Source organism: Anabrus simplex, chromosome 1 (genome assembly GCF_040414725.1).
Source record: "Anabrus simplex isolate iqAnaSimp1 chromosome 1, ASM4041472v1, whole genome shotgun sequence".
In the NCBI taxonomy this organism is placed as follows: domain Eukaryota; kingdom Metazoa; phylum Arthropoda; class Insecta; order Orthoptera; family Tettigoniidae; genus Anabrus; species Anabrus simplex.
This window is the reverse complement of record NC_090265.1, coordinates 645,531,191-645,543,445: the sequence shown is the minus strand read 5'-3', so window position 1 is coordinate 645,543,445 and position 12,255 is coordinate 645,531,191. Positions and strand designations below refer to the sequence as shown.

The 12,255-nt window shown below is 39.2% G+C and overlaps 1 protein-coding gene across 1 annotated transcript in view; it reads right to left on the bottom strand.

Annotated features, from left to right (window-relative positions):
• Nrd1 (Nardilysin) overlaps positions 1–12,255 on the bottom strand; it is a 197,490-nt gene that overhangs the window by 5,971 nt on the left and 179,264 nt on the right. The window contains exon 21 of the mRNA XM_067135758.2: positions 3,110–3,257. Within this exon, the coding sequence (XP_066991859.2) occupies positions 3,110–3,257 (148 nt within the window). The remainder of the gene's footprint in view (positions 1–3,109; positions 3,258–12,255) is intronic.

Sequence of the window (12,255 nt, the reverse complement as noted above, 5' to 3'; positions counted from 1 at the left end):
TGAAAGGAAAAATGAAGAGACAGAATGGACCAGACTGAGGGACACATTGGTTAAGGAAGCAACTGAAGTTTGTGGAAAGACAAGTATGAACACAACGGAGAAGGAAACACCTTGGTGGAATGAAAGAGTTAGAGCAGCAATCAGGGAAAGAAATCTCTTGCAGAAAGAAAGGGATCGGGAGAAAATAAAACAGATCTTACTAGAGACAAGGCAAAGATCAGAAACCTCGAACAATTATACCGAAACAAGAAACTGGACGTTAAAAGAACAGTTACAGAATAAAAGACCAAGGCATGGAATATTCAGTCAGAAACTGGAGGAAGACAGCAGAGGCAATAAGAAACTACTGTATAGTATTATCAGAGGTAAAAAGAAGCCAATGAATACCATACAGGCACTAGAAGATGAAAATGGAAATCTGGTTAGGACAGAAAGTGACATGAGAGAAGTCCTGAAGAACCATTGCGACCACCTACTGAATAGAGCAGTTCAAGAACAAAATACAGAACCAGAAATCCAAGCCTACAATGAGGAACTCCCATCACCTGGACAGAAACTGAGACAACCTTGAAATCTATGCCTACAGGAAAATCTTCAGGTGCAGATGAAGTGAATGCCGACATGATAAAAACAGCAGGCATTCAGGGTTTAAAATGGCTGTACAGAGTACTAAATACCATATGGATAGACAACAAAATACCTGCAGATTGGAGCAAGGGTGTTATAATTCTCCTGTTTAAGAAAGGGAGCAGATGGAAACCCACGAACTATAGAGGAATAACCCTGCTGTCTCATGGACTAAAAATTCCAAAAATCATAGAAAGGAGATTGGGAACCATCATTGAACCATGGTTAGAGGAGGAGCAATATGAATTCAGAAGTAACAGATCAACGGCACAGCTCTCTGCGAAACATAAAGAATTTCACCTTATTTTCTTGACATGGCATAAGCCCAAAAGCCTATACAGTATCATGGCTATAAGTACGGGCCGTGAAAGCATCAATGGCTACAACAATGATTTAATTTTTAGCACCCGCATACTGATGGAAAAGTATTGGGAGAAAGGCAAGAACCTGGTCATTGTATTCCTGGATATAGAAAAGGCGTACAATAGTGTTATAAGAGATAAGATCTGGGAGTGCCTGAGGAGTGCCAGAAGGACTGGTAAGGAAAACTCGGATGTTGTACAAAGACTGAACTAGCTGTGTACAAATTGGGGAAGGTGGGTCTTCATGGTTTGAGACCAAGAGTGGAGTTCAGCAAGGAAGTGCACTGTCACCATTACTGTTCATCACTGTTATGGACAATATAATGAAGAACGTCAAGGAAAAGTTAGGTGAACTGAATGCAGTGGCCTTTGCTGATGATATCATGATTTGGGGTGAAACAGAAGAGGAAGTACAGATCAGACTCAACACATGGAAATCCCAGTTCCAGGAATATAACCTCAACATCAGTGAGACCAAGAAAGTGATGATGAAAGTCAACAGAGAAGGCCATCCAGCACGTGTAAAACAAGGAGATCACCAGCTAGAGTGTATGGATAGTTTTCCTTACCTTGGAGGTGTAATCTCCAGTGATAATTTGGTGAGAAAGGAAATTACAAACAGAGTGCAAAAGGGATCGGAATTCTACCAACAAGTAAGGACACTTTTATGGGGTGACATGATTCCAAAACCAGCCAAACTGATGATGTTTAACAGCTATTTCATACCAATATTGACCTATGGTATTGAAGCGTGCACCCTCACAAAAAGAGATTCATCAAGACTGCAAGCATCAGAGATAAAATTTCTTAAATCCACCATCCAGAAGACCAAGATGGACAAGTTAAGAAATGAGGTGAGGAGAGAAGCTGGAATAAAGACATCCCTATTAGACAGAATTGGCACATCCACACTACGGTGGCACAGGCATGTGATGAGGATGGAGCCTACAAGAACAGCCAGAATAAATTTGGAAAGACAGGTGGAAGGGAAAAGACCGGCAAGAAGACCTAAAACCCAATGGATGGACATGATCAAGGTTGATCTAGTTACCAGAGGATGGACAGTGGATGATGTTCTCCATGACAAGTTGTATACGGACAGGAAGAAGTGGAAGAGGCTCATTAACAGTACCTGGAAAACTGGAACTGTACAATGATGATGATGATGATGATGATGATGATGATGATGATGATGATGATGATGATGATGATGAATAGCGGTTTAAAGACAGGTTGTATATTAACTTTATTTACTTTTTTCTGTTTCCTTTTCAGGGCATGAAGGTAACAGGAAATTAGCTATAATACATTGTGTAACACCGGCTTACTCCGCAATTTACACTGTATATTATTATTTTTAAATATTTCAGGTATTTTGATTATGTTTTTAATTAGATTATTTAATACTGTAAATATTAGAAAGCAGTAGACTATATGAATAATCTAAAGCAACAACGATAACTTAAGTCATATAATATGGAGATATTTAAAACAATTATATTGCTTCATATCATAACCATAAGTCATACCTTCACATATGTCACTGAAACTTACTACATTTTTATGTACATATTTTGCACTTCGATATTTCACAAAAATCTGGGCCCTACTTATAATAGATGGTAAGTTGCCTGTTATCATAGCTTTTTTTTTAAATCCATGTATAATGGTTGGTTTTATTTTTACAGATTCCTAAATAGCACTATTTGATAACTATTTTCTGCAATTAGAAGATAGTTCTGAAACATTCCATTTAGCGCCATACAGTACTTTGGATTACAAAACAAAAAAAATAGAAAAATGTCCATGAAAACATTTTTTAAAATTTTCTGGACACTATCTATATTCAGGTTTTTAAAATACTGTAACAGAGAAAGAAACATTAGATTTATGTCAAAAAAAGGAATGTGACCAACTTCAACAGCTAAGAAGTCATGAATGTTTACCTAACACTCTGCATTGTTTAGGGAAATGAGCTTGGCACTTTTAGCAAACAACAATGCAGTTTCAGAACGAAACGACACCACTGATAAGAAAAAAGCTTCACATGTCAGCTAATTATTAAATATCAAGTTAAAATATATTTAATATCTGATATATTATTCATCAAATCAACTTACCATTGACTTTCTTCGTAGTCTTTTTTGAATCTCGCCAGTTTTCACAAACCCTACGACTTCGGGATGGTGATAGTGAAGTATTACTTCTTTCTTTCTTCTCTTTCTTTTCTTTCGTGTTGTCTTTTTCCTCATCAGCATGCCCAATGACCTATACAAGATACCATAAGATTTATATTTCCTGAAAAAAAGAAGAATCCTCCCCATTGTCAGATAGATAATAAATTTATCAGAGCTACTAAGGCCTTTCCTGTTACATAAAGCCAGAAGGCTAACTGACTGACTGACATAAAGGTTTACCCACTTCAGCATCAGCTAGAAACTTGAAAATGGCAATGTGATAGCTATTAGCCTGCAACCTACGGAAATTTCCAAACAATTCGAATTATTAATTTTTGCCCCGCCTCCCCCAAAACAAAATGGCAGACGCCATGATGCAGTGCACTACAAAATTAAAATTTGGCAAAGCTCTAGCTCCTAGCCTGTAACTGACATAGAAATTGGTAGAAAATCAAATATATAACATTTCAACCACTAAAAAATTTGAAATATTAAGCCAAATTTAATGACGGTGCAGGCTTTTGTTTGGAGCTATCTTGCGGCTGAATGGTAATCGCTATCAAAAAACAGATTACACTTTCGGCTCCTAAAATTAAGAGATCTACAACTTTGGTCCTATGACTTTTTGTCGTATCTCAACCCCTTCTACCTCAGATTGAGCTTCACTTTCCCGGTTTTGAAAAATTTTGTTAAATTTCCATAAATTATTTTACTCATTCACACACTCATAAGACAGATAAATGCACAAAATTCTGCAAGCTCCTTGGCACGACTATTGGCCATATGTAGACCGACCATCATTATTCTAGCTGCCTTGAATGTATGGGAAGATGGAAGGAATATGTGGAAACACTAATCTAATTTCAGCATAATGTATGCTTCTTAAGAAATTTACAGTGAAGGCCCAGGAGATCCGGCAAAACCTCAAATAACCAAAATTATAGGTCGTTTCAACATTGTCCAGCCTGCCAAGTTTCAAGACTGTAGCTGTCTGCTAAGTTGGCAAAATCATTTTTCAACCTGTGAAAAGCGGACGAAATTTGACATGGATCGAAATGTTCACCTCTTTCTATGGTACAAATAGGCGACATATGAGAAAATGCCCAAGACAAGATGTTCGGATCCCATCACGAAATGATCTACAACTTCGTTGCCAGGAATTTTAGTCGTATCTGTATAACTTGTGCCTTAGATAGAGCTACATTTTTCAGATTTTTAAGTCAATTTTTCACATTGTCCATAATCCATTTTACTGTTTTACACTTATAAGACCGATAGATCATGGAATTTGGTCGGTTCATTGGAACGTTCGTGGGTCATATTTGAGCAAAATGCATGATTCTAGCACCCTGTAACAATGGAGAAACGAAACTAATACTTAAACACTGTACTCCTAATCCAAGGTTCTAAAACAATCTACTATGAACTCGATGCAGATACAACAAAACGTCAAGTAACGGAAATGTAGAGTGTTTCAACCGTGATAAACCTACCAAGGTTCAAAACTATAGCTCCCCATTAAGTTAGGAAAATAATTTCTTATCTTGTGAGAATTGTACGTAATTTGCACCACGTCAAAACATTTGATGCTATCTTTGCTACAAATCGTGAATATTATAGGAGCAAAGAAGTGAATATATGGGGCGCCTGGTGGTGCAATTCGTTTTTCGTAACGAAGTACCGGTTTGTAACAGTAATTTCCCATGTGACTACTTGTAAAGTAGAGGAATAGGGGGTTTGGGGGCGGAGCCCCCAACAAGCGAAAGCGAGTTCTTATATAAAACCAGTTTTATTACATACGGTACATTTGCTTTAAATGCAATTTACCTGTTATAAGATGTAATAGATTAAAAGTTTTATAAGACACTCAAACAGACAGGGAAGGAACCAACTGTGGTTTTAATTCAGGTACAGCCCCAACATTTGCCTGGTATGAAAATGGGGAAACCACAAAAAACAGCTTCAGGGTTGCTGATGGGACAGGATTCAAACTTTCCATCCCAAACACAACCTGATAACTACATAGCCTGTACCATGAAGCCATATCACACCTCTGCTCATACTGTTTTTCATCACATTACTATACATTAATTAATATAAAGTACAGTAAACTCTTTTTAAATAATGGAAAGAGTTGGAGAAACCCTGAGCTTGTCAATGAATATAAAGAAAAGAATGATGATGATGCTGATGCTTGTTGTTTAAAGGGGCCTAACATCGAGGACATCGGCCCCTAATGGTACGAAATGAAATTGCAAAAAGTACACATTCATCCACTGACCAAAATAAAATAAAAAATGTCATGAAGAATGAATGGATGGACATGAACCCTACAAAAAAAACAAAAAACAAACAAACAAACAAAACAGTGGATCAGACTTTAAAAAAAAAGGTCATAAATAATAGTATTACTGACCAAAGGACCACTTATAAAGCACAATGATGCTTGATGTCTAAAGGGGTGCAAAATCCAATACTAAGGCCCCACAGAATGCTACATGTCGCGAGTAAAGTAGAACCATGGTATTTGTCATGTTGGGGTACTAATCAAAAGTAGCGAAGACTCACAGTGTTCCACCCAATATGGTACCACTCACAAGTACTGTACTTCGTACAGGAAACGCAAACCTATGGTGTTCCTCACACAATGGCGCCACTCACAGCCAACGCAAACCGATGAGGCTCCTCACCTAGGTGTACTAATCACGGGTGCCGGTATTCCCGTGTGTTCCTCAGATAGTGAGCACCAATCACAGGCAACGCAGACCGACGGTGTCGCTCATATAGCGGTACAACACAAAGGCTACGCCCAGACCCACGGTGTTGCTCACATAGGTACGACGCATGGGTACTGGAAACCCCCAGGCCAGCCTCTTTACTGCTACGAATCACAAACCTATTTCATACCTAATTTAGTGGTACTACTCGCAAGTACAGGCAACCCATGGTGTTCCCCGCATTATGGTACAAATCAAAAGTAGTTTCATGGTTCTAAATCAATCATCCCTTGGTCGCCCCTTTTATTCGCCTCTTACGACAGGCAGGTGTGTTCTACATATGCGTTCCCCGCCCGCAGGGGGGTAGTGTGTTTGGTCCGCGAGAGGTATTTTATTTCCCTCAAGTCCGCCGGCAAGCCGGTTAGGACCCCCCTATCCGCCACCTGGAACGCGCCATGTGGGAGTATCACCTTTTCCCCTGCTACGCCAGCGTAGCAGGTTCGTGGTAAAGAAAAGAAGAAATATATGGATTGGTCATATAATCAGACATAAGAGTTTACTAGCTTTCATCCTGGAGGGCTCTGTAGAAGGAAGAAATTTTCGGGGAAGACCTAACCTGGAATATATTGGTCAACTGGTGAAGGAGCTGGGATGTCCAGTCTTATGTAGAACTAAAGAGCAGAGCACAAAACCTGAACCTTTGGAGAGCTGCTGCCAACCAACCGTAGGGTTGTAAACTTCAGTAGTTACGGCAATAGTAGAATCTTTGTAATTTGAACATAGATAATTGGAATTATTGGGTTATTTGAACAGAAGATTAATTCCCTTGAAATTCCCAGGTAAAATCATGTTAAAAATTTGCCTGTAATTTGAATTTTCAATCTACTGGATAATTCAAAGGCAGGATTTATGTAATACAGCAAATTTTCCTGGACTCCTATATCATTAAAATTCTTTTACTTTTAATATTGGGGGAGAAGTCTAAGCTCTCTTACGTGTTTTGTGTTACCTCGTGTCATGGCTAACATTAAATGTTCTGGATGAGAAAAAAGCCATTTCGTTCTATCACAGGGTTGACAATATTACGTAAATTTTCAGGCAGGTACCTTGAAGACATTGTATTGATTGGTACACAAGTTCTGGTGCCTCTGTAAAATATTTACTTGTTTTGATACTAAACCACACTGGCATGTATGACTTCAAAATAAATACAACTATTTCTTGAAGTTCAGGTATTAGACTTTCTTCACTTAAGTACAATCTGAGAGTTCGATTTGCTGTTGTCAACCACCTCGAGTATACAAGGGACCAGGATCTCGTACAGCCAAATCCTCTTTACAGTTTCCCGACGTTATTGCCATCGAAATATCGAATAGATACTGCTGATCCTTACTTAGTATACTTCTGTTTATTGTGGGAATCTGACAGTCAATACTCTTGAAGCCAATCACTGGATGTTTTTCTCAGCCACTTAGCTCTTCACCGGTTGGTCCTCTCAACGATTTTGGATCTGTTGATTTATCGTCTGTAATACATCACTCTGTAATACATATGCCAGAATGGCAGTTTAATGAAATGGAGTAGGCAAATTGCCCATTGTAACAGTTTCCCCAAATGTATTTTGATTCGGCGAATCAGACCATTTTTCCAACCTGTATTAACAGCAATGCCATCACACACAGAAATACCACGACCAGACAGATAAGAAATAATAGAAGTAAGAATGTCTTCAAAACTTCCAGAAGTTGAAGTAACATGGCCGATGTAGACTGAACCAGGTTCTTGAATTAGCAAGTAATGCTCTTCCAGGTTTACTTTACGGAACCTTTTTGAATGAGTTAGATCTACCACTAATGTGTTGTCCTTCCTCCCATCAAAATACAGACCTTGTAGTGGAAATTTTTCAGATTTACTGCACAATTCAGCTCTTAACATCTCGTTTTCCTCTTCTTATTTTCTTTCGGTCTATAACATGGAAGACATCAGAATCGGTAATTAATCCTATGTCGTGCCAAACACTTGATGCGACTGCAGCGGTAGCATGATCAGAAACTCCATAACGATCACTCTGTAATGCAGTAGATTTTAGCTGAATTCTCATCTGCCAATTATCAGAGAGAACCTTTCTTGGAACTTTAAAATCTTGGTCGCTATTGCTACCTTTACTAGAATGATATTGGTCTCAATCATCATTTTCAACAATATTTACATTTGAATATGAGCACGAGGGTTTCAGATGAGATTCAGATTCATCATCCATAGTTAAATTGTTGTCACGTGATCTCCTTTTCAATGATTTAATAAGTTTCTTTGTTTCAGACACGTCCAACCCTCCAGTTTTTCCTATTCCGTGTGCTCGTAATTAGTAAACAAATCATAGCTCTACAGCAGGTATTTTATTTGATTTTGCACAAACACAGTTGACAGTTATATCACATTTACATAAATCAGGGGTTCTGTTACATATGAAATTAACAACAATGGGACATTTTCAAGCTGCTACGTAAGAAAGCAATGAGAATATTTGCTTAAACTCTTCCATTTTCTGCTTAAACGAATCTTTATTCTTATCCTGCGTATATGATTTTCAAATGCTGTAGTATTTACCATGCAACTCATTTATAAGTCGCACAATTTGCTTATCTGTAATTGTTGGGATGGATGCTTTCTGATACAAACCAATTATTTTATTGGCTGGCAAAGTGTGAACAATTGACGCTCTTATTATTAACTTTAAGCGCCAAGTGGTATCTCTCCTCTGAACAACACTGAATCATATCCTCCCCAGTAGGCTCTTTTTTTTTTGCTAGTTGCTTTACGTCACCGACATAGATACGTCTTATAGCGACGATAAAACCAGTAGGAAGCTTGTTTCATGAAAAGTCTTCAGGTGCACCAAATATATGTCTTGTGATGATTTTCTTAGGTACAGTCATAGTACACTCTATAACAAAAAACAAAAAAAGACGCACTGGGGAGGCGTTGTCCGACTGTAAGGAAATTACATGTGCAAAGACATTTGGACCAAACATGCAAATGATTATAGTTTCGTGTCCAATAAATGAATAATACCAATATAAATGGTCCGTTATTGGACATTATAAATTTTCCAGCTAACTCATTCTTGGTTGCCAGCGTTTCGCCCCCGTGTGCTAGGCTGGGCTCATCAGTTGGTACCTAGCACACCTACCAACATCTATATCATCAATAAATGAATAGCGGGAGCTCCCACGCATCTGAGCTGCGCATGCATCAGGTGTATATAAGGCACGATTCTAAAGTGTATGCTCAAAGTAGCTGTTGCATACGACTGCGATATCTAAACGTCGGCTGTAAGAATGCCACGCCAAAGGATTCATGTTCATTATGAGCAGATGTCAGAGTTTGAAAGAGGTCGTGTGATCGGATTGAAAGAGGCTGGTTGGTCGAATCGAGCTGTAGCTGGACATTTGGGTCGAAGTGATGCGGCAATCAGACGATGCTGGCAAGCATGGGTCAGCAATGGCAGGCATCAACGTCAGGATGGCAGTGGTCGACCAAGGGCCACAACAGCACAGGCAGACAAAGCGATTGTCAGAACAGCTGTCACAGCACCTGAGTCGTCGTTATCAACGATCCAGCATGTGACCCGCATACGTGTCCACCATGACCATCAACAGACGCCTGAGCGAGAGGAATTCACGCTCTCGCCACCCATTACGCCGCTTACCACTCACGCCTGTTCACCGTCAAGCCAGATTACAGTGGTGCCACACTCGAGCAATGTGGAATAGCGCTGACTGGAGACGTATAGTCTTTAGTGACGAGTCCAGCCGGACCCCTCTGGTAGTCATTCCCGGCACACTGATGGCACAGCGGTATGTTGATGACATTCTACGGCCGGTTGTGTTACCATTCCTTCAGTGACATCCAGGCCTTACTTTCCGACAGGATAATGCCCAGCTGCACACGGCACATGTTGCTATGAACTGTCTTCAAGCTTGCCCTATCCTTCCTTGGCTAGCTAGGTCACCTGATCTCTCTCCCAAAGAGCACATTTGGGACATCATAAGAAGGCGATTGCGAACATCCTGAAATGTCGCCGATTTAGCTCAACAGTTGGAGACCATTTGGTACGAAATTCCGCAGGACACCATCCGGGAACTTTAACGATCTATGCCACGTCGAGTGACAGCTTGCATCCAGGTCAGGGGGGGACCAACACCTTATTCACGTTCTCACTTTGTAACGCTCTAACTCTGCAATAAATCATTCGATTGTTCTGCACTTTTGTTCGTTTGTGTTTCTATGTCTGTTCCTCACATCCACTGATTTTTATCGCCATCGGACAATTCCTTCCTGTTGCGTCGTTTTCTTTTGTTATACAGTGTATATCATCGTTAAGTCACAAAGTTACACAAAAATGTCATAAAACATTGAAATTCAGTAAATGCAAATGCCACAATTGTAACTGGAAGAGCGAATGAAACACACATCAAACACAAGGGATAAGTGCAGACTGACACAACAATGGCGCGGTGTGGTAGAGAGAATGGTAGGTGGGTGGAGGGTCAAGGTCTTTAACCCGAGCTAGTTACAACGAGTGTGGGAATTTATTAGATTTGACGGCTGTTGCACGAGCGAAAGACCAGTATTATTTGAAGTAATTCCACATACTGTATATGGGCTGACTATGTTTGTAAGTACAGGAAATATTATAAGTAGAATTTTGTAAACAATATAAATTTATTAAGGATGAGCTGTGTGTTTAATAGAAAAATTTGTTAATGTAAGTTGTATAATATTGTATTCTAGGAAAATTTTCCTCTTCTCTTATTAATTTAAAATTTAGTGCTTGACAATAATGTATTTTAGTGTACCATTTACCACCAAGGTAGACACCTCTTTTGCAATAAAGAGATCCGATTTGATTTGATTTGAAAAAGGCTATTTCCGAAATGTATCCAATAAGGTGAATTTACATTATTCAAATAAAGCACTTGGATAAATCACTGGCAAACATAATTCATGCAACAAAAGAAAAAATATTCAAAGACAAAGGCAAATTATGCTGGCTCCCCTGTGGAAGTACTTTATTTTTTGAATTATTGTAATGTTTGCATTTTTAGATGCCTTGTACTTACACGGAAACATCGCGACTTATTGAACTTATCTATGATGAGGGGAGGAAGTCTTTCACTTCCATCTGCATTGCAACACAGTACAGTGACCCCATCTCCTTTAAAACCATAAGTCCGCTGATCTCAGCATTTAAAAAAACAATCCAGTTTCATCGGCACTGGCAATATTGTTCAGTGCGTACGAATTGATTATAATTATGAGCCACGCTTTTTCGCCAATTGTCAGCATCGCCAGTGTTCGCAGACTCTGCTTTCCCACATACTGCCTGTTAGGTGACGTTGTGGTTTTCTTATAAGGCTGAATACAAGCGAGTTACGATTTCACTCAGACTCAGCAACTATGAAACACACTGTAGACACACCAAAGTGAGTGAAAGTGAGGAAAGCTACTCCTGCACATTCTGGAAGACGCCTTCTATCGTGGCGCCGAGAAAATTTGAATTTAAATTACTTTGCAAAATACTACTTTTAAAAAATGTAAAGACAGTGTTGAATTAAAAGTCTGAATTGTATGCCGTTTAAATATGACATATGGGATGATATGGGGGCAGTTTTCTTCCATCTGCAGTTATACAAAGCATAACTGTACACCCAACATTGAAAACTACGTGAACCAGGAGCGTTGCCAACCTTGACACAAATAAAACCCGCACCCCAATTTCGTGTCGCAATTATTATTTTTTTAATATGCGGGGTTTATTCGCGTAAACACAGTACTACCTGTCAAGCCAGAGAGTATACACTTCCTCTGATCATGGAAGAATACTATTCCCTGCTAGATTCTCTTTGAATCTCTAACCTTTCCAGCTTCCAAATAATGTATATTCAGCAGATGGCAGAGCATTTCTAAAAACTTACATGCTGCTAAGAGAACAATGTCTGCATACAAACAGACCCCATCATGACAAATGCCTTAAACATTATCTGGGAACACCTATCGAAGCATAATCTAGCTGCACTAGGAAGAGTGAAGGCCATGTATCTTAAAAAGTTCTCTGCCTGGTAAAAAAACGCCCCTTCAAGACTAACCTATGAGCTCACAAGACAACCGTTCTATATAGAAGAACTGCGATTAAAAATACCACTGCCTTCTACGACACAATTCCAAGCTTTACATCAAGAACTGCAGGATAAAAGATCTGGATAGATTTTTACCAACCAGATGGAATGATGACGTCAGAAGAGTTGAATTCTGACTACGGACTGCAGAATACCATAACGTGCTTCTTATTAAATGTTCATAAAACCATTG